The 22,407-nt window shown below is 41.7% G+C and overlaps 1 protein-coding gene across 1 annotated transcript in view; it reads right to left on the bottom strand.

Annotated features, from left to right (window-relative positions):
* The window catches only part of RYR3 (ryanodine receptor 3), a 386,865-nt gene that overhangs the window by 237,311 nt on the left and 127,147 nt on the right, over positions 1–22,407 (bottom strand). Inside the window, exons 16-18 of the mRNA XM_068992826.1 lie at positions 19,831–19,964; positions 17,468–17,709; positions 6,929–7,121 (exon numbers count right to left, since the gene is read on the bottom strand). Of these exons, the coding sequence (XP_068848927.1) occupies positions 6,929–7,121; positions 17,468–17,709; positions 19,831–19,964 (569 nt within the window). The remainder of the gene's footprint in view (positions 1–6,928; positions 7,122–17,467; positions 17,710–19,830; positions 19,965–22,407) is intronic.

Here is a 22,407-nt window from a genome sequence, read left to right as displayed (position 1 = left end):
AATAAAAAGATAATTTAAGAGGTCATTAAACTTAGTTCTTCATCCTCTGATTTTTCTCTACATTAATAGATTTAAAAAATCAATTTCATTAATCAATTTAATCTCTTCCACTAAAGCATTTGTATCATCTTCTAGGGTTCTTCCTATAACTCAGACACACCATCAGCTCTCCAAGGTTTTTTTTCTTCCTAAAGTGATTACAATAAGGGAAGCTTCCTTAGATTTCTCTACTTTAAAGATGAGCAATAGATTCAGTAATAGTCACCTGGGAGTAGTGAAGTTTGAGGATGCATAGAGGAATTTTTTATTTACTAGGCTAATTTTATAAACAGAGAAAACGGCATTGAAAAAATCCCCACTAGCATTTGCAATTTCATCTTTTAAGATTCGTGCATTTTTACTTACCAATTTGCAGAAGAGATGAGAAAACCTAACATAAATCCCTAAGTTTGAAAGACTGACTCATGAATAAAAAAGAGAGTAAAAATCAAGACAAACCTTTGCCATACTCAAAAAAGATGACTAAGTTTCCTTATTCATACTGTACTAGCAAACTGTGAAATCATTTCAGTCTTACTAGATGTCTCACTATTCTTATTGAATCCCTCCCAGGAGTTGGGACAGTGTCCCAAAGAAGAAAAGGATACAGGCTGTGGTTAGCAGCAGAAAGAAATGGCAAGCTCTTGTTGACCTGAACTCAACTCATAAGTCATGATTCATAATTGCATCTTTAATCCACATTGCTAAGACAGGAGAACAATTTGAGTTATGTACATTCCCACATTCATATTTCTTCCTGGCCAGTGTTTGATGAAAGCCCAGGGCAATTCAGCCAGTGCTCATCATGTTCTTTGCAGAAGTATATTTGTCTCAGCAATAATTTCCACAGCATTGACCACAGCAAGCTGGAAATAGCTAAGCTATTGGTTACCTGAATTTTAGCCAAGGCTGGTGCAGAAAACAAACAGCAACCGCAAATACCCACCATCTTTGGAGAGTGTTGTTTTTATAAATTTGAAAGGCTGGTAAAAGACTTACATATGAAGATTAAATAGATCAATGGGGAATTTGGGACTCCCAGGTGGTGCCAGCGGTAAAGAACTCACCTGCCAATGCAGGAGACTAAGAGACTCAGGTTTGATCCCTGGGTCAGGAAGATTCCCTGGAGAAGGGCATGACAACCCACGCCACTATTCTTGCCTGGAGAATCCCATGGACAGAGGAGCCTTGTGGGCTGTGGTCCATAGGGTCACGAAGAGTTGGATATGACTGAAGTGACTCAGCACACGCGCAAGGGGAATTTAACCATAGCTATAAAATATACTCTACTATAGCAACTTAACGGATCAATTTTCTGCAAAACTAAACACCCAAATCTCACTATATACTGTGGCTTTAGTGCAATGTTCTCTGTGTGGCACACACCATCATGCCATTTGGCAGGGTGAGATTACCTTTTAATAAGAGCTTTCTGATATCTAAGTAATTCAACCTTTTGGGTGGGCTCCAAGGTACACATGCTTCATCCCAAATTCTGTCCTAGAACAAATAGGGTTGTTACACTGAGGGTCTGTTACACTCATAATACCCTCCACAAACAAACTAGCATGAGAAGGAAACTAAGGAGGCACATTTATAATGGTTAGAAAAGAGAGCACATATTGATTTGTGGATTTTGTTAGTAATTACTCATACTGCTTTTGACTTCACTGTGGGTAGATCTAATTGAAAAAGATTTTTGCTCTCTGATGCCTCTGGCAGGGACATCCTGATCAGGTACTGTTAACAACATAGTTTGTAATTATAAAAATAATTGTGGGATCATAAATTCAAGACTACGACCTCAGTAAAGACCAATAAAGAGGAGGAAACGAGAGGAGTTAAATATGAGAAACAATTCTGAGTTCTTGTATGATGGGAGAAAAATCTCTGTCTAGATAGGAATAACCTTGCATCTTGCTGAGAACGACATTATAAAACTATGCAAGTATTCTACTATATTGGGTGCAAACACTAATTTCTTTTCAATTTTGTCATTAAACACATTTATTTTCAATAAGATACTTTACCTTGGAATTAATATCTTGCTTTCTTTCTCTAGCTTTTTGCACAACTGAACCAAAGTAATATAGAGGGGAAGGGCTGGGTTTCAGTACCAAATGATATTTTACCAGTTGATGTGAAAGAGTAAGTACAGGTACGTTCATCCCATTTGCTCAAAAGTGAAAATAAACAAACTGGTTACTTCAACAGAGGACTGGCATTGACCGTGAGTAAAGATATCCTGTGACGGACTGGATGTATTTCAGTAAAATGTATTCTCCACGCATGCAACCCACTGTGATTCCACCTCTGCTCAGACCATGTCATGTTCTGAGAACCAAAGCTAGGCATATGTCACAGGCGATATTTTTCCTGATAGAAAGGAGACTTAAGAGACATCAAGTTCCTGAGTACCACTCTTCAGTTTACGCTCCTTCAATTTCTATAAGCAAGAAGTTCTTATGTTGAAGGTGTTAACATTTTAAGTCAATGTATCTGGACTCCCCTCTCTCAAATTCTCTCAGCAGTTATGCCTTCTAAATGGGTTAGATGTCTCATCGCTCTTATCCTGGAACTTTGCTTCTCTTTCTCCTGTGCACGAGAAGGATGCATGTCCCACTGACCTAGTCACAAGATACTAGAAACATCTTCTCCCCCTATCTTTTTCAGCCCCCTATCTCTTTCCCTGCTAGCCATGATCTTTACCAAGAGAAAGTGAAAGTGAAGTTATGTCCGACTCTTTGCCACCCCATGGACTGTAGCCTACAAGGTTTCTCTATCCATGGGATTTTCCAGGCAAGAATACTGGAGTGGGTTGCCATTTCCTTCTCCAGGAGATGTTCTCAACCCAGGATTAAACCCAGGTCTCCTGCACTGTAGGCAGATGCTTTACCGTCTAAGCCACCAGGAACTTTACCAAAAGAAGATTAAAAAAAAAAAAAAGTCCCAAACAACAAAAATGTACATACTCAAAAATCCTGTCTCATGCTCTGAGGGAGACTGGATGGATGGGTTAATAACTAAAAATCATGTAACATGTGGGATCAGATGTATTGTTAGCTAAACACAGAATGCACAGAAAACTCCATTGGCCAGCAGATTGGAAAAGACATCTTCTCCAGAGATTTGACTACAAGCTAAGCACTTTTCTCACATGAGATTCTTGGGAAGTAGGTGAGCTTTCTTTGAAAATTCGCAAAACCAGAGAGTTGGATGCAGTCAAAGAAAACAGGGATGGCACTGATGCTGGGTGACCAAGGCCATTAGCTACTTGGGGAAGCATGGGCCTGAGAACTAGCTGATCAGTGACCTTGCTTCTCCAGAGAGGACACTGAGCTAGCAGGTGGATAATCAAAATGCTGTTACATTGGATTTAGATTTCTGCTCATTCTCTTTACTCCTGGGGAATGAAGTGGGAAAGATGTACAGTGGGGCTTGTCCTGGCTTTCCCTAATTGCCAGAGAATCTTGCCCAATCAATCTTCTTTGTGTTTATAGTGCCTGTGTCTTTCAATAATGTTTTCTACATGCTCCTTATGGATTGCAACAGAAATGATAACATTCTGTTTGTTACACTTCAAAAGGAAGAACTGGGGTGACATTCTCACGGAAATATTCTCAGCACAGAGAAACACAGGTAAATAACTCTTAACTCTTTAGAATATAGTTTTTAATGCTGATGTTAGTGTCTCTGGCTTGAACCTGTGATGGGCAGATTTACAACCCTAGTCGACAACCAGGTGGCTCGGGGGTAAAGAACCCACCTGCCAAGCAGGAGATATGGGTTTGATCCCTGAATCAGGAAGATCCCCTGGAGAATGAAATGACTACCCACTCCAGTATTCTTACTTGGAACATTCTATGGACAGAGTAGTCTGATGGGCTACAGTCCATGAGGTAGCAAACGAGTAGGACAAAAAAAAAAAAAAAAAAAAGAGTAGGACATGACTTAGCAGCTAGAGCAAGGTTTTACTATACTTGTTCTCCTTTTGTTACAAGAACCTCAAACAATGAAAATGCTTAATTTCAATATATTATATACATCTCCATGGCTATGTTTATAAATATGCCTGTACATGTGTATGCGTAAGAGTGCTGGTAACATACATTACCTTGGAGATATTATGAGTTTGATTCTAGACATCACAAAATCAAGTATCACAATAAGGTGAGTCACACAAATACTTTAGCTTCCAAGTACATATAAAAGTTACATTTACACTATACTGCAGTCTGTTATGCACAACAGCATTCTGTCTTGAAAAACTATGTACATACATTAATTAAAAAATAACGCTATTGGAAAAATAGACTTGCTTGATGCGGGGTTGCCACAAACCTACAATTTGTAAAAACTGCAATAAAGTGAAGTGCAATAAAACAAGGTACAACTGTACTGCCTACTATGCATGCGTGCATGTGTGCTAAGTTGCTTCCATCATTTCCATTTTTTTGCAACGCTATGGACTGCAGCCCACCAGGCTCCTCTGTCCATGGGATTCCCCAGGCAAGAATACTGGAGTGGGTCGCCATGCCCTCTTTCAGGGCTAAATATTCCATCCAAAGGATAACTCTTTACTCCTGAATAATTTATTTACCTGAAATTGAAAGTTATATCCACTTTTGGGGGGCGGAATACTTGCATATGCCTTGGTTTATCAACCTTCGGGAGGCACTAAGACCCGTCACAGTGGCGTTACTCTGGAAGTCCCAGCACTAGGGAACTAGAAGTTCTCAGATGGATTTTTTTGTGGTCCCAACTCTAAGTGTATGCTCTCCACAACTCTCCTCTTTTCATGACCCCTTTATAATGGAAATCAACATGATTTTAACTGTATTTACTCTAGTTTCCCACTCAATTATGAGCTCTTTAGCAAGCAGGGATCAAGAATGGATAAGAAAATTTTGCAACAAGAGCGTTATAATGAAGTCTTGCCTTAAAAATGTTAAAATGTATTCTCAGACTAAAATAATACAGCATCCAACTGGTACAAGGAAAGGGACAGAACAAGGAACATGATAGTTGGCATTGTTAAAGTATGAAGGACAACAGCAGGCATAGTACAAGCCCAATGTAATGTAAGATTATTGAGATGAATAAATAAAAAGTCATATGATTATCTCTGGGTGGTACAATTATGGGTTCTTGGTATTTCTTTTCTTTGGACTTGCATTACTTTTGTAAAAGGGAAAAAAAATAGGAAAAAAAAAACCACTCAGTGTTAAAAAGGTAAATCACAAACTGGGAAAATATATGGAAGCAATAATAGTTTAATAACCTTAATATATAAAAATTGCTCAGAAAATTAATACCAGAAAGGCAGGGAAGACAAAATTTAAAAAAATACTGGGCTGAAATAGTATGTAAGAGTAGTAAGCATAAAAGATGTTAAACCACATCAGTAATCAAAGAAATAGGAAGCTAAAACTTTAAGATACAATTTCTTCAAACTGGCAAAGATTAAAAATAACCAATAACAGTAAAAGTTAATGAGGAGCCAATCAGTTGGGTTACTTTAAATGATACCACAGGCACAAATCCTTTTTCTGAAATTTTTGCAGCTGTTCTTCAGACTTGGGACTTTAGATTTTAAAAAAGACAGGGATTTCCCAGGTGGTCCAGTGGCTAATACTCTCTGATCCCAATGCAGGGGCCAGGTTCCACCCTTGGTCAGGGAACTAGATCTCACATGCCACAGCTAAAAGTTCTGCCAAAGCTAAAGATCCCACATGCTGCAGCTAAGAAGATTCTGCATACTGCAGTGAAGATCAAAGACTCCATGTACCATAAATAAGACCTGGAGCAGCCAATTCAAATAATAATAATAAATAAAAAAGACCAAAGATAAGATGTAGTATATATTAGACAGAACCTCCAGCTAGGTGAGAGGCTGTACTCCATAATTAAACACACTGATACTTTTGCAGTTAAATGTAAATATTCACAAGAAATAGAATACATGAAAAATTGAAAACAGTCTGATTTCTGTTGATGATGGTTTTTGCCATAAAAGGAGCTCAGGTCAGATTTTGCAGTGAAATCCATTAGAGAACAAATGGATGCTTTTCAGAGCTTTTCAGATTTTAGAACTGTTGATCATGAATTCTGAATGTTCATACAATCTTTCTCAAGGTCTCTTCAGCCAAGCAACTATAAGTTTAGACTTTAAAAATATTATACCTTTTAATCTGCTTCTGGGAGGGAACTAAACAGAAATGCAGACAATGAGTTATCCTCAAGGATGTTGACAATAATTTCATTTGTGACAATAAAAATGAAATCAGCATGAAAGTCTAACACAAAGTAATGGTTATATTATGGGATGGCCAAATAAAAGGGTATTATTGGCCATAAAATCATTTTGAGGAAGATACTTAATAACTCAGGAAAATACTTACTACTTATTGTTGAATGAAAAATAATCAAGACATAAAACTTCCTACTTAGTGTGATGTTAATTAAAAAATACATGTATCTATAATATAAAATCTTGATGAAAATACACCAAAATAGTAATAGAGATTATAAGTAAACACTGGGATTATGGGTGGTATTTATTGTCTTATTTATAGTGGTATCTTTTAAATTTTTTTACAGAGAGCATAAAATACTTATAATTATGAAGGTCATTTTCTATGTAAGATTTATCTTATTCATCTTACTATTTATCAGAGGACATTATATATAAACCCTGGCAGGAGGTATGTGTTCAAAAAGTATATACACGTGACTCTAAATTGCTCCTCCCCTTTCACCATTGCTTTCTTGGGGGAGTTTGGCTCACAGTGCTGAAACCCTGAAGGAGATTACCATGCTCGCCAGGTCATAGGAATGATGGGGAGGTGGGGGAACAACTACTCTCCATAAAATCACAGCCATAACTTACTTGACACCTGCTGAAAAGCTCACCACAGGGAAGAAGAGCCCATCCGTGTTGAAGTTCTCAAACATCCCCTGCACAGGCTGCCCGTTGATGCGGAAAGAGATGCTGGGGGCCCCCAGGTCCAGGCAACAGCTTACCACGTCGTCTGACTTCAGGAGGTGCTGGTTGATGGAGGCCACGGCTCTGGGTATGCGACCTGGTGAGCAAAGAACAGGAGGAAGGCATGTGGGACTCTGGGGAGACATTCACAGGCCACCCTGGCAGGGAGGAGGGACAGAGGTCTGGATACACTGCATTTAAATGCGACTTTGCCTTTCCTGTGTGAAGTGAGCAATGAGAAGTGGTTTCCTAAGCTCTGCGAAGGGACAGCCATGATGAGATGAGTCCCAGAGGAAACGGTCAGGCTGCCAGGAATGAGAAAAAACAAGAATTCAGCCCATTCGATGTGTGCTCAGATTCTGGCATGGTGTCTAACGGGCAAACTGAGTTGCCAGGGACGGCTCCGAGAGAGAGAGAGAGAGAGAGAGAGAGACAGAGAGAGACAGAGAGAGAGTGAGTGAGTGAGTGAGTGAGTGTGTGTGTGTGTGTGTGTGTGTGTGTGTGTGTATTCATAGATGCTCAAAGACCTTTCTCTCTTTCCTGTCCCCAAAAAGACATGGCTGCTTCAGCACTGGATGAAGGAGCTGTCCAAGTGAGCAGGGCAAGACTGTCTAGTCACGAACAGTTTACTTGCTAGTTCTAAAGAATTTTATTACTTTACTGAGGCAGGGAAACCCATTGTCAGTTATTTGCTGTACTGCTCATTTCTTTTATTGTTGCTTATCTTTTGTAAGATGATTTAACATTTCCTGACCTAACTTGAAGTAGTAAGAAAATCACCTCTTAAGTTTTCTATGTTATACCATCTAATTCTGGACGGTTTAGAAGTAAATTATTGGAACCACTCTGCCCATCCCCCTACCAACTTTTCAATTCAGTTGGGGGCAATGAAGGGGCAAAAGGTTTCGTCAAAAACCCTTGAACAGGGTTTCAAGCAAAACACTTAGAAGTATATATCTTGTTTCTTGATCATGGAAGCAGTACACATTCATTATAAATGTTAACTGTATATAGAAAATTATAAATAAGGGAAAAATATAAAATAAAAAATTTTAACTTTTTCATATATATATTAATATTCAAACTGGGATATTGTAGGTTTTGTAACTTGTTTTTTCCATTTATCACATTGCAAATATTTGATTTTATAATGGAATATTCATCATAAAATAGATTTTAATGACAATAACACACCATGAAAAGGTAATTAAAAAATCCCTTTATGATGAGTATATGAGTTGTTCATAAATCCTGTACATATATCTATGCTATGTAATATTTCTAATCTCTGTTTAGAACTCTTTAATGGTTTCAGTGGTTATTGCTATTCTAGTAGTAAATTCCAAACCAAGTGGTGGATTTTAAAATAGTGAAACTACTACATTCTCCTTAAAGAAAAATTAGGTACCCACTTCTGATTATTTTGGGTAATTGACAAAACCACACTCTATTCCCTCCCACCCTTCCACAAACAGTAATAAGGCAGATATTGTACCTGGGGCTGGGGATCAAAGACAGAGGACCCAGTTCCAGTCCTGAAGAAATTCATAGTTCAAATAAAGAACTACAGTTCAGTGTAACTGTTTGAGTGAAGGTGTACACGATGAGATGTCTTTAGAGGCAGAAGATGCTAAGTCAGCCTGGGAGTGTGGAACAAGTTTAAAATGAAGAAAGAAAGGTTCACTAGATAAATGAGAAAGAAATGAGCATTCCAGACAGAAGGAACAGCTTGTGCAAAAGAAGTATATGACATATTTGCAGAATGGCTAGAGTTTGGAGAGGCTGGGCTTGATGAGGGGTGGTCAGGGAATAAAGAACCTGGACCACCAGCACAGTAACAGCGCAACAGCATCTGAAACATTCGATGCACACTGGCAAATTAGCCTGGGATGGCCTCAGACTCTGTTTTTGTAACTTTACACCTTGTTGCATCACTGAGAATGAAGAATAATTTCCTCATTGTAAGACTTACGTGTATGCTAAGTTACTAGAGTTGTGTTTGACTCTTTGTGACCCTCAGGACTGTAGCCCACCAGGTCTCCTCTGTCCATGGAACTCTCTGGACAAGAATACTGGGGTGGGATCTGTGTCATCCTCCAGGGGATCTTCCTGACCCAGGGATCAAATTGCGTCTCTTATGTCTCCTGCATTGGCAGGTGGGTTTTTTTTTTTTTTACCACTCAGGCCACCTGGGAAGCCTGTAGGACCTACAATCAACACTATTAAAACAAAAAAATCTTAGCAAAAATTGATGAGTATATAGGTTTGATACTTTTCCTGTCTCCATTTGACAAGACTGAGACCTCTCAGCTCCTTTTATGGAGTGTAGATACCTCAGGGTCCCAGAATCTTTCCTTCCTTATCATATTAACTGTTATGAAAGGAACATATGGTATTAAAACTCAGCAAACCTGGCCATAATTGTCTCATTCTTAAGAGCTCTTGTTTTTCCATTAAAAACCAATCTTTCCTGCTTCAACTGTTTCTTTTTCAATTAGTTTAACTTCTGGAAAATATCACTGCAGTCATTTGAATAAATCCTAAGAGATTTCTATGGATTTGTGAAAACCAGGAATTAATTGAAATGCTGAGTTAGACAACTAACTTCAAAAGTATCCATATCCTTGCTGGATAAAGATACAAATGAAGGGACTTCCCTGGTGGCCCAGGGGTTAAGAATCTGCCTTTCAGTGCAGGGGACGTGGGTTCAATCCTTGGTCAGTGAACTAAGATGCCACGTGCTGAGGAGCAACTAAGCCCGCATGCCACATGAGAGAGAGCCCATATGCTGCAATGAAAAGATCCCATGTGCTGCAACTAAGGCCTGACACAGCTGAGAAAACAAAGATACTAACAGATCTCACCTTTCTGAGATCCACATTAACTAGGACAAAACTGACCGTGTTGACTTGTGACTCCGGCGCTCTCTCATCCCACCCTCTCAGCATTTGCTCCTGGCTTTGGTGCCAGTCTGAGACTCAGCCAGTAAGAGAGGACGAGCAGCCTTCATGGTGGATGTCCTTCATACAGCAGTGCTTTGATGCCATCAGAAACCAAGCTTCCAAGCTTTATTGACACCACAGCACCAGGGGCCTTCCCGAGGAAGGATGGCTGGGAGAGTATCTGTCCAGTGTGCTCCCCCGGTTGAAAACCACCAACAGGATGAGCAACTGTGCCCTTGTGGTGAAGGACATTGTCTTTTATCTCCCTTATTTTAAGAGACTGTGAGCCTAGTAGCAGTTGCCATTGGAACACTTGCTAAGAGCATCTGTAGGCAAGCTGAAATCGTAGTGTGAGCCTATATTTAAAACAGAGAGAGAATATAGAGTTGGGATCAATGTTATCCAGAAACTGAAGGGAGACTGTGGTTAATCACTGGATATGAAGTATGTGCTTAGCAAGTGCTTAGGGCAATGTAATGAGAAGTCTATTTGAATAAGAGAGTCCATTTCACGTAACATTCATGTTGTAAAAGGTCATTTGATAAAGTACATCAGCTCTAAAACATGAGTAAAGATTTGAAACTAGAAAATGATGGAATTATGAGACTGCTTTTGTACATTCTGTTTCATAAAACTGTTCCCATCTGGAAGAAGCAATCTCTACCTGAGGAGGGTTTTAATGACTCCAGATGATTCTGAAGGGTCCTACCTCCACATTTAAACAATATGCTTGTTTTCCCAATTTGCCTGTAATGAGGTGGCAAGGGGGTCGGGTAGGGGTGAGAGCAGTCTTGGAGCCACAGAAAGGGCTGAGTTCAAATACCCAGTCTTTATCTGCTGTGATTTCATTAAAAAATCAGCTTCTATGTCCACAAAACGGGGACAGTAATGCTCACAGTGATGCTGTCAAGAGGTTTTTAAAGTATGGTTATTATTCCCTAGAGAAGGAAATGGCAACTCACTCCAGTATCCTTGCCGGGATAATCCCATGGACAGTGGAGCTTGGTGGGTTACAGTCCATGGGGTTGCAAAGAATCAGACATGACTGAGTGACTGAGCACAGAAAATTATTATTCCCATGATTTTGACCAGACAATGACTTATGTCCTATGTATCTCTCCAGAGGCAGTTGCACGTAGCAGTAAAGGGTGTTTCTAGAACCAGGCTCCCTGGGCTTGAGTCCGGTGCTGCTACTTACTGTGTGAGCGGGGGCAAGTCACTTACCTTTGCGGACACAGGTTCCTCATCCATCTAATGAAAATAAAAATGTCCTGGGGTTACTGTGAGTTTTGAATTAATTATTCCATGAGAGTAACTGGAAGAGCCTGACACAGTGCAACCTACAATAAATGGTATTTCTATTGCTCGTATAACTCCAGACACTTCCATTACTAGGTTAACAGAAGATAAGCTTACTAGCATATTGTTTGGATATTATGTCCTTTATAGTATTAGGTAAAAACACCAGTACAGAGAATCATAGCATTGAGGACTGAGTCCAGGAAAGTGACTTGAAAACCGAGTTACTGAAAAATCAGTAAATCGCTATTGAAAGACCGTGCTCTAAACAGGCACTTTCAAATACATTTAAAATGTTCTGGATGCTTTTGGCACAACCAACAGGAATGTGATGCTGTAGAAAGGAGAGGCAAATATGACATGGAGAGTTTTTCTAAATCGCTTTAACTGCTTTGCCAGATATTAGGAACTCTGGGTAATCCTAGAGACCACCTATTAGGACAGGCTGGGAAGCCTTGTGGATTCTGTAAGTCTCAAGAAAATCCCTGACTTATAGGCTCAGGACCATTGGAAGGTCCCAGAGGGCTTCAAAAGGCCATTTCAAGCCTAGCATTTTTAAGATGAAGGAAAAAGCCACTTAATCACATGCCACACATCTTCAAAAGAACCTAAGGATGTGTTACTGCAGGCTTTTATTTCTTCCGATGAGTCAGGTAGACAAGTGGAAACACTGCCACGCAGCACTTCCATTGCCCCAGGCACCGCAGTTTGGTGTTGTAATGTAAACACAAATACTCAGGCATGTGGAAACAGAGAAGATTCAAACACATCAAAACTGTGGTGTCCTACAGCTACTTCTTGAATCCTCTACATATAGCACTGTGGTTGGAAAAGTCCAAGTCACAGTGGGCTGTGTTTTGATAGATGAACCAATACCCTGGAGCTCATCCTAGTAGGGAGGCAGGCGCCCTGTCGTCAAATTGTCCTGATGAGTCAGAAGTGCTAAGGAATCAGGAAAGAAGTTTATTCCATTCATCTACTTTCTGTATCACGTTATCTCTTAAGAAGGTGAATTCCTTTGCTTATTCAAAATTTTCAAGGGGAAAATTTACAACAAGGGAAGAGGGGGTGTGATTTCCTCCAGTGAAATTGCTCCCTAACCAGTGATATATTATATGGCTGTGTATGTGTGTGTGTATATGTGTGTGCATGCTCAGTCATGTCCAAGTTTTTGTGACCCCATGGGCTGTAGCCCGCCAGGCCCCTCTGTCCATGGAACTTCCCAGGCAAGAATACTGGATTGGGTTGCCATTTCCTACTCCAAGGGATCTTCCCAACCCAGGGGTTGAATCCCTATCTCTTGCATCTCCTGCATCGGCAGACAAATTCTTTACCACTGCACCACCTAGGAAGCCCTACTCTATAGGCTCCTCTGAGCCAAATTCACCCCCAACTGCAGTTCTGAAAGGCTACATATGTAAAGGCTGTATCGGGAGAGGGAAAGTGATGCCAGGACAAGGAAAGAGCCATTCCTCTGAAAGGATATTCACAGTGGCTGAGCTGACTCAGGAGTCTGTAGGGAGGGCTGGGCAGGGTTCAGATGGGGGATATTTGTACAGCTGATGATCGAAAGAAACTTCATAGGCTTTGGTGAAGACCTATGAAGGCTGCCCTCCTCCTACACAGAGGAAAAACTCATTCATATTTCCCAGGATGTCACTTTGAAACCTTCCTTATTCAGCATGGAACCTGGGCTCTGTTTCCTCTCAGGATGGAGCTAATCTCATGGTCTCAAGGGAGATGCCCGGAACTCTGCCCTTGGTCTCTATGACAGTTGACTTCATAGACAATAAAAGTAGGGAAGAGATATTTATTTTGCATTTAGTGTGTGTCAAGAACTTCACATCCTTCATCTCATTTAAATTTCCTAAAAGTCTTGTATCATCTTCATTTTATCTGAGGAAACCAAGTATCTGGGAGATTAAGTAATTTGCCGGGTGTCAAAAAAACCAAGTAAGTGAAGAGCTGGGATTTAAACCCAGGCATCACTCCAAAGTCATGCTGCTGCTTCTTAAATTTCTCTATTGACAAAAGTATTAGGGGCTCTGCCATCCTTTCCAACTTCAGCAACATCCTTTGTGCTTTAATAAAAGGCTGTGGCTTAATTTATGCATATAGATAAGTTTAAAGGTAATAGACCATCCACGCTGTGGCAAACGGCATCATTTTGTTTTTTTTTTATGGCCGAGTAATATTCCATTGTATATATGTACTATATCTTTATCCATTTATCTGGCAATGGATATTTAAGTTGCTTCCATGCCCTGGACATTGTAAAATATGTGACTATGAACAGTGGGGTGCATGTATCTTTTTGAATTATGGCTTTCTATGGGAATATGCCCAGTAGTTGGGATCACTAGGTCATATGGTAGTTCTAATTTTAGGTTTTTTAAGGAATCTCCATACTGTTTTCCCTAGTGACAGTACCGATTTACATTCCCATCAATAGTGTAGGAGGGTTCCCTTTTTTTCACACCCTTTTCAGTATTTATTGTTTGTGGATTTTTTGATGATGGCTACTCTGACTGGTGTGAGGTGATACCTCACTGCAACTTTGACTTGCTTTTCCCTAATAACTGTGATGTTGAACATCTTTTCATTTGCCTTTTGGCCATTTGTTTGTCTTCTCTGGGATGTCAATTTAGATATTCCACTCATCTTTTGACTGGATTATTCATTCTTTTGATATTGAGCTGAATAAGCTGTTTGTATATTTTGGAGATTAATCCCTTGTTGGTTGCTTCACTTGCAAACATTTTCCCATTCCTAGCTACTGTCACACTGAGCGAACTAAGTCAGACAGAGAAAGACAGATACATGATGTCACTTATAAGTGGAATCTTAAGAAAAAGGGTACTAATGAACTTGTTTACAAAACAGAAGTAGAGTCACAGATGTAGAAAACAAACTATGGTTACCAGGGGGTTGCGGTGGGGAGAGATAAATTGGGAGATTGGGATTGATATGTATACATTACTATATACAAAATAGATAGCTTGTAAGAATATGCTGTGCAGCACAGAGAACTCTACTCAGTACTCTATAACCGTTTATATGGAAAAAGACTCTAAAAATAACCCAAGTGGATATATGTATAACTGACTCACTTCACTGTGCACTTGAAACTAACATAACACTGTAAATCAACTATACTCCAATAAGAAATAGAGGCAGTGGACCTGGACATTTACATCTCAAGAAAGGAAGAAGGATGGTCAGACCAGCATCCACCATTTCTCCCTCGCCACCGTCTATTCTCTCCTGTAGTAAGCTGGAGCATCACTTCCACTCCATTTCTACATCAACTATTACCTTTTCATCAGACAGTCCAAAATTCACTGCTGTCCTGGTGGAGTCATTAACAGAAACCTTATTTCTTCCACTGGTGCACATGCTGACATATTTACCTGTTTTGTCTTCTGCAAGATACATGTTACCTGGACGCAAGCTGGAGAATTCAGAGTGATGCCCAGACCCAAGGAAGCTTTGTGTTTTAGTGAGCATAAAAGATGCCAATTTTGTGGATGCTGGTTTCTTGACATCTCACCAGATGCTGAACATTGAGTGATGAAGACCCCCAAAGTGCTCCTAGGTGAAGTTATATTACCATGTGGGTAATATTCACCTGGCTTTCTGGTCTTGAGTGGATAAGAAGGAAAAAAGGAGCATTGTACATTCCTGGAATGATACACAATAGGATGGATTGATCCTACAATATGATGGATGTCCAGGTTCTGAAATGCACTGATAGCAGTGCTTTCTGGATGTGCAATGAGTGGGTTCTCTGCCTCCTGACTCACTGATGCATTTATTTTGCAAATTTTTATAAAGGGATATGTCAAGTGCCCCATGGAGGGCTGTGAAATCTGGAAAAGATGGAATAAATGTTTTCTTTTGAGAATGGCTGCTTTTCCTTTGAAACTAGGGGCCAATTTGCTCCATCCAAGGGTCTTGGTGGACTTCATGTTGCCTCAGTCAATCCAGAGTTCTCCATAAGTGCAGCCCAGGATCCAGAGAGGGATTCATTACCTCTGCACCACCTGGGACGCCATCTGCCAATGTAGGAGGCGCAAGAGATGCAGATTCGATCCCTGGGTCAGGAAGATCCCCTGGAGTAGGAAATGGCAACCCACTCCAGTATTCTTGCCTGAAGAATTCCATGGACAGAGGAGCCTGATGGGCTACAGTCCATGTGACTGCAAAGAGTTGGACACAACTGAGCGCATACAGCTGGGATCCAGAGAATATGCGTGGGTTGTGGTGAAGAGAGGGCAGGAACTGAGCAGCAACCAGCAGGCAGTGGGCAATGCTTTTCTCTCCTCAACCCCAATCATCCCCCTACAGGTTCAATTTTATTAAACTCAGGAGCTGTAGGTATATGAGAAGAGTCATTCATTCTTTTCAAATCACTTCCCCAGAGATAAATTTCCGAGATCCTTATGCCATCTGATGATAACCTAAGCTAAAGGTTACTACAACTGTATGACCACAGAAACAATGGCCCTACAGTGGGGCTCTGAAAATCCAGAGAAGACCCAGCTTCATCCCTCATGAAATGGAACCAGGGAAAGTTAAACTGGGAGGATAAGAGAACAAGACATTCACTTCACTCTATCATCCTGCCATTTTGTACCCACTTTTGTGTGCAACACACTGTCCCCTGGGATACACAAAACACAGAATCAGGCAATTTCTTCTTATAAATGATCCCAGATATATATACAGACAAACACATTTGCACCATTCCTAAGAAGTAAAAAATGTTTATACTGAATATAAAATAGCACAAAGATTAAAAAATATCGATCAGTTGAAAGTAAAAATCAACCGTAAGAAACATGTCACTAGGACCTGAGCTATTGGTTTTAGCTGAAAGCTAAAGGAAGGAGGAAAATGTGATGGATTTTGTAGTTCTCAGTTACAAATGAAAATACATAGGTCTGCCTTGTACATACAAACTTTTCCCTGGTACTGGATTTAAGGAAGATTGTATGTCCTGGTTCCTTATGTAAGAGGCACACAGCACAATGCTTACCATAGAATTTCTATAAGGGACACAATATCTCCAGTTCCAGTTTTGCAAAAGATACAGATAAGACAAGCTGTAGATAGGAGAGGGGAGGGGTAGACCCTCTGCTGTGGATAAAAGTATGAGGGTTAGTCTTACATTTCCACCCATTCAAAAGCCAAATCACTCCTCCACAGGCAACCACCGTGGACATTTCTGGGGAAAGCATAAATGTATATCTAAAAGGGAAGTTTTGAAATCTTTGAAGAGATTAGCAACTACCGTGTGTCAGGTACAGATCCAGACACCTTATAAAGTGTATTACAACGCAACATGTTACAACCACAAGATGACAGACTTGTAGTCAGATATGGAGCCTTCTCTGTGTGACTGTGAATAAGTTAACTAAACATCTTTGTGTTCAGTTTCCATGTCTGTAGTATGAGATCAATATTATCCACTGTAGGGGGTCATTGTAAGGATAAAATGAAAGAAAAAATGTACAAAAGATATGCAGCTTACTGCAAAGTCAATAAATGCTCAGTCTTTTTCTCCTTTCCTGTTTGCCCATGTAACCTCGACAAATCCATGCAATTAGGACTGTAAAGAAGCAGACACTGAGCTTGAGAAAAGTTAAGGGATCTGTACTGGATGATGTAACTGAAGTACAGACTCATGGTTTAAAAGAGGACAGTCTCAGGCTTCTCTGATGGCCTAGAGGTAAAGAATCCACCTGTCAGTGCAGGAGACATGGGTACGCTCGCTGGTCCGGGAAGATCCCATAGGCCTGGGAGCAACTTGGCCTGTGTGCCACAACTACTGAGGCTGTGCTCTAGAGCCTGGGAACTGCAACTACTGAGCCTTAGTGCCACAACTAAGCTACGGAAGCACATGCACCCTAGAGCCTGTGATCTGCAGAAGACAAGCCACCACAGTGAGAAGCCTGTGCACCAGGAGAGTAGCCCCCACTTGTCACACAGCAGGAGAAAACCCCATGCAGCAACGAAGACCCAGCACAGCCAACAAACCATAAAATCATATATACAAAAAAGCAGGGCAGTCTCATTTCAGGTGTGATGTGCTTCCTACTTAACCATCTCCTTAGTTGAGACTTGAGTCTGTATCGTTTCAACAAGAAGTAACCATTTCCATCTGAACAATCAGGGGCCGAAGCTCTGGCAAGGTGCTCACCTGACCAGAGGTGAAGTCCATCAAAGCCATAGGAGTATAGGTCATCACCAACACCATTGCCTCCCCATCCTTCTCCACCTCCGGGGTAAGGAGCGTAGCCAGAGGAAGAGGCCCAGCCCACCCGCAGATGCGTGGGCTCTGCTGTGAGGAAGGGGTCCACCTGGTCGATGATAAGCTCGAAGTACCACTTCTTGTACTGTGCTGAGCCTTCAGCAACTCCCAGGAAGATGTTTGGCCGAATACTGAAATTAAACAGGAGACAGGTGGTGCCTACAGACTCTTAAGAAATAGGAAAGCAAACTGAACCAGACCATAGGAGGCATGGGCCCAATTAAACCCAAAAGTGAAAGTGAAGTCGCTCAGTCATGTCTGACTCTTTGCGACCCTGTGGACTATAGCCCACCAGGATCCTCTGTCCATGGGATTCTCCAGGCAAGAATATTGGAGTGGGTTGCCATTCCCTTCTCCAGGGCATCTTCACAATCTTCACATCTCTTGCATTGAAGGTGGATTTGTTATGGTCTGAGCCACCAGGAAAGCCCAATTAAACTGAGAGCAAGAGCAATTTCATGATTTTTCTCTTGTTCTAAAGCAGAATAATCTTCAAGCCTCCAACACTTGATCAAGTTCTTAGTGGGAGATGTCAGGACAACATTAATTCCGTTATAAAATATAAAAGATGTATCTTCCAATATTCAAGGTTACACACATTTATTGAGTGCCAACCATAAGTAAAGATGCTGAAAACATCATGTAGAGTTGTATGATTGCAAAATCCTCTTTCTGTAAGTGTAAGAAATGACTTACTCAGGTTCTGGTAAATTGGTTTAAGCTTTTCCCCATCGGCATTAATAATAATGGCCTCTTAAAAGCGTTAAGAAGTCACTATTAGAAATAATCCAGACAAATACTGCATGGTATCACTTACACATGGAATCTAAAAAAAATAGTCTGACTCCTAGAAAGAGAGAAGTGAAAAGTAGTTCTGGAGAGTAGGGGCAGGGGGAGAGCGAGAAGTTGGTAAAAGGGCACAAACTTTCACTTATCAGACGAGAAAAGTCTGAGGATATAACATGGTGACTTTGTTGATAATGGGCTTCCCCTCGTGGCTCAGTGGGTAAAGAATCCTCCTGCAATGTAGGATATGCAGGTTCAACCCCTGGGTTGGGAAGATCCCCTGGAAGAGGGCACAGCAACCTACTCCAATATTCTTGCCTGGAGAATCCTCATGGATGGAGGAGACTGGTGGGCTAAAGTTCATGGGGTCACATGGGGTCACATGGGGACATGACTGAAGTGACTGAGCATGCACGCACACACAGTTGATAACACTGTTTTATAAAAGCCAAATTCACTAAGAGAGTAGGACTCACATCTTCTTATTTAAAAATGGTAAATGTGTGAAGTGATGGAAGTGTTAATTAACTTCATGGGGAGAGAGAATCCTTTCATAATGTTTACATGTGTTGAATCATCACATTGTATACTTTACATGTCTTACACTTTTGTTTGTTAATTATACCTCAATAAAGCTGAAAAAAATTCAACCTCTATGACAAAAAAGGTGGGGGGCAGATACATCAGTATTAGGCAATCTTGTTAAGAAATAGAGATTCTAGTGTATCCAGAAGAAAAATGGTTAAAAGCTTGGGACAAACCACTTGGAGTTGTTCTTCTTGGAATCCTACTCTTAGAGGTCCACTGTCCTGGGATAATACCGTGTCCATTTTGGGTGGGCAAGGGAAGAACCATACTGATACCTAGAAGAAAGCCTGTGTGGTGTCTACAGACCTGAACCTGCTCTGCACTTTGGAGGGGACATTATTTTCTCATATTGAAGAGTAGGGAGGGAGCCCAGGTGGAGAGCTGCTGAAGTTGCTCCCTGGTCCAGGTCCAGGGAGTTCATGACCCCCAGGGTTCTTCATGAGCCCATTCTGGCCTTCACAGATGGCCCTGGGGGTAAATGGCCAAGTGCCAGAGGATAAAAGAAACCATGGTCTCAACATGGGACATCCACTCTATAAGAGTTTTAGAAAAAAATGTTGGTACATCAAAATAAAATATGTTATGAAGAAGGTATAAGATATGCATTCATGTTTAAAATAAAACATGGTAGATCACTCCCTTAGGCCAAATTCTTTAGTCCTCAGGTGATATATTTACTCCATGGGGAGAAATTTGAGAAATTCAGCTGAAGGGGTTGAAGTACAAGGCCCTAAAAGATGTTCACATTTGCTGGTCTTATCTTATGTGGTCACATAAGAATGGAGATGATGGGTAGGTGGCTTTGGAGTTGAGATCAGCACTCTTCCTTTCCTTTCTGGGGACAAGATGGGCATGTGCAATGATGGTGGTGGCCTTACCTTGTTACGTCATTAATCAGCCGTGTCTGCAGGAGCAGGTTTCTCCGGGGCAGCAAGTTGTCACAGATGAGATTCTGGTTGGCTCTCACTGCGACCCCATCGCAGAGACAGAGGGAACACAGCACATCCAGAACCTGCAGCAGGACACACCCCAGCCGACCTTAGGACCTGAGGGGGGTGCATAGTGGGCAGGACCTGACGGCCGCAGCACAGGAAGGAAGCCAGCCTCACGAAGGCAAGGGCCAGGTGACAGGTGTGAGCACCTGTTCAGAGTCAAGGAAGCCACAGCTGCCTCACCAGACATGAGTGAGTGATGCCCAGGAGCCTGCTGCCCCTTGGGGAAATGAGGTTGGGTTCCTTTCTAGCTACTCTGCCCTAGTCTTATGACCCATCCCTCCAAACTAGGCACGCCACCTGTGGTCCCTGTTCTCTTAAAGTGGGTAAGAGTCTGAGCTCTGAAGATAGCCTGTCTAGGTTTCCTTTCCAGCCAGGTCCAAGACTAGGGTGAGGTGAGGCAACAACTTCTTCTCAGGGTAGGTGCTAGAAGGGCCCCCATGGACCTCAAGCTGAAGCACGTGCTCCTGCCTGGCCTTGTGGGCACTTTGCACAAGGTCAGCAGGCACTCACACAGGGCTTCCTGAAAGACACTCAGATTTCCATCTGGCTAAGGTCCCTTGCTTGTGGCAGGCTTGGGATCCTCGCATGGGTGGGGTAGAGGGGACAATAGGGCAGATTCCGAATGCTGGTCTTCTCCTATGATACCATGAAAGCTAAGATATCCCTATCTTCCTAGAAATCCCTATTCAGAAACGTTTCACCTGCTTTTTTTCCCCTGTGGAGAGAGAGTAAACCATAAGAGCGAGCAAACCAGGCAGACCCTGAATCTACCAGATCCACCACGAGCTGTTCCTAAACCACCTCATATGCCAGCTGCCAGGAAGTGGGAACAGCCCCTGGCCACCTCTCCCAAGCACTGGCCTGCCTGCCCAGTCTCCTTGCGCTGAATCCTCATTCATCCATATTTCATGTTCCTGGTGTGGCAGAGCCAGAGAAGGCAATGGCACCCCACTCCAGTACTCTTGCCTGGAAAATCCCATAGATGGAGGAGCCTGGTAGGCTGCAGTCCACGGGGACGCAAAGAGTCGGACATGACTGAGCGACTTCACTTTCACTTTCATGCATTGGAGAAGGAAATGGCAACCCACTCCAGTGTTCTTGCCTGGAGAATCCCAGGGACAGAGGAGCCTGGTAGAAGGCCGTCTATGGGGTCGCACAGAGTCGGACACGACTGAAGTGACTTAGCAGCAGCAGCAGCGTGGCAGAGCAAACATGCGGGGCCAGGCACTGCTCCTCCCTCTCTCCCCCAGGGGAAGGAGTGTGCAAACGGCAGGGGATGAGTAACAGCCAGGACCGTGGCAGGCTACGCTGACAAGGAGGGGGCAGCCCCAGTTCAGTCTTCAGTGGCCACCGAAGACTCCATGCTTAGTGGGGTTGGATGGCTTCATGTTGTTGATGGGGTTTGTATCCATAATTCTCACAAACCAGTTTTCTACATGGTTCCCTGAATGTCAACTCCATTCCAAATAAATACAGAGCACATTAATGGGACAAGCAGGAAAGCACTGCAAAGGCAGTTTTATGGAGGACTCTCACTATTTCCACTCCATGAAACATATGACCGTGGCACTGGAAACCCAGAGGATAATTTGCTCCTCTAAGAAAAGAGCCCATAGATGGCCAGGAAATTAAATACTTATCATCCAGCCTAGCACACATTTTCATCTGTTTTGCCTTGAAGTGACGGCTGTAGGAGCCTTGCTGTCACAGCCGGAAGGAAAGCAGAGCTTAATCCACATACAATAGGATCAGTGAGGAGGAAAAAAGCTCTGAAAAGCACACAGCCTAATGGAATAGTACATCACCTACAAATAAACGATGCCATAAAGAATGTGCTGACAGTGTTCAGGCTTTATTTTACCAGGCGTTTCTTGGGGTCATGTACCCCAACATTCACTGCAGTGCTGTTTACAATAGCCAGGATGTGGAAGCAACCTAGGTGTCCATCAATAGATGAATGGATAAAGAAGATGTGGCGCATACGCATGCGTGCACGCGCGCATGCACAATGGAATACTACTCAGCCATAAAAAGAATGAAACATTGCCATTTGCAATGGACTTAGAGATTGTCATACTGAGTGAAGTTAAGTCAGACAGAGAAAGACAAATATCATATGATATCACTCATCCATGGCATCTAATTTTAAAAATGATATAAATGAACTTACTTACAAAAGAGAAATAGACTCAGATTTCAAAAACAAACTTATCAATAGCAAAGGAGAAACGTTGTATGGGAGGATAAATTTGAAACTGGGGATTAACACACGTACAGTACTGTATATAAAACAGACAACCAACAAGGACCTACTGTATAGCACAGGGAACTCAACTCAATATTCTGTAACAAACTATGTGTGAAAAGAATTTGAAAAAGAATCAATATATGTATAACTGAATCACTTTTGCTGTACAACTGAAACTAACACAACATTGTAAATCAACTATATCCCAATAA

Source organism: Capricornis sumatraensis, chromosome 2, assembly GCF_032405125.1.
Source record: "Capricornis sumatraensis isolate serow.1 chromosome 2, serow.2, whole genome shotgun sequence".
Classification (NCBI taxonomy): domain Eukaryota; kingdom Metazoa; phylum Chordata; class Mammalia; order Artiodactyla; family Bovidae; genus Capricornis; species Capricornis sumatraensis.
The sequence above is the reverse complement of the archived record's forward strand: the minus strand, read 5'-3'. Positions and strand labels throughout refer to the sequence as shown.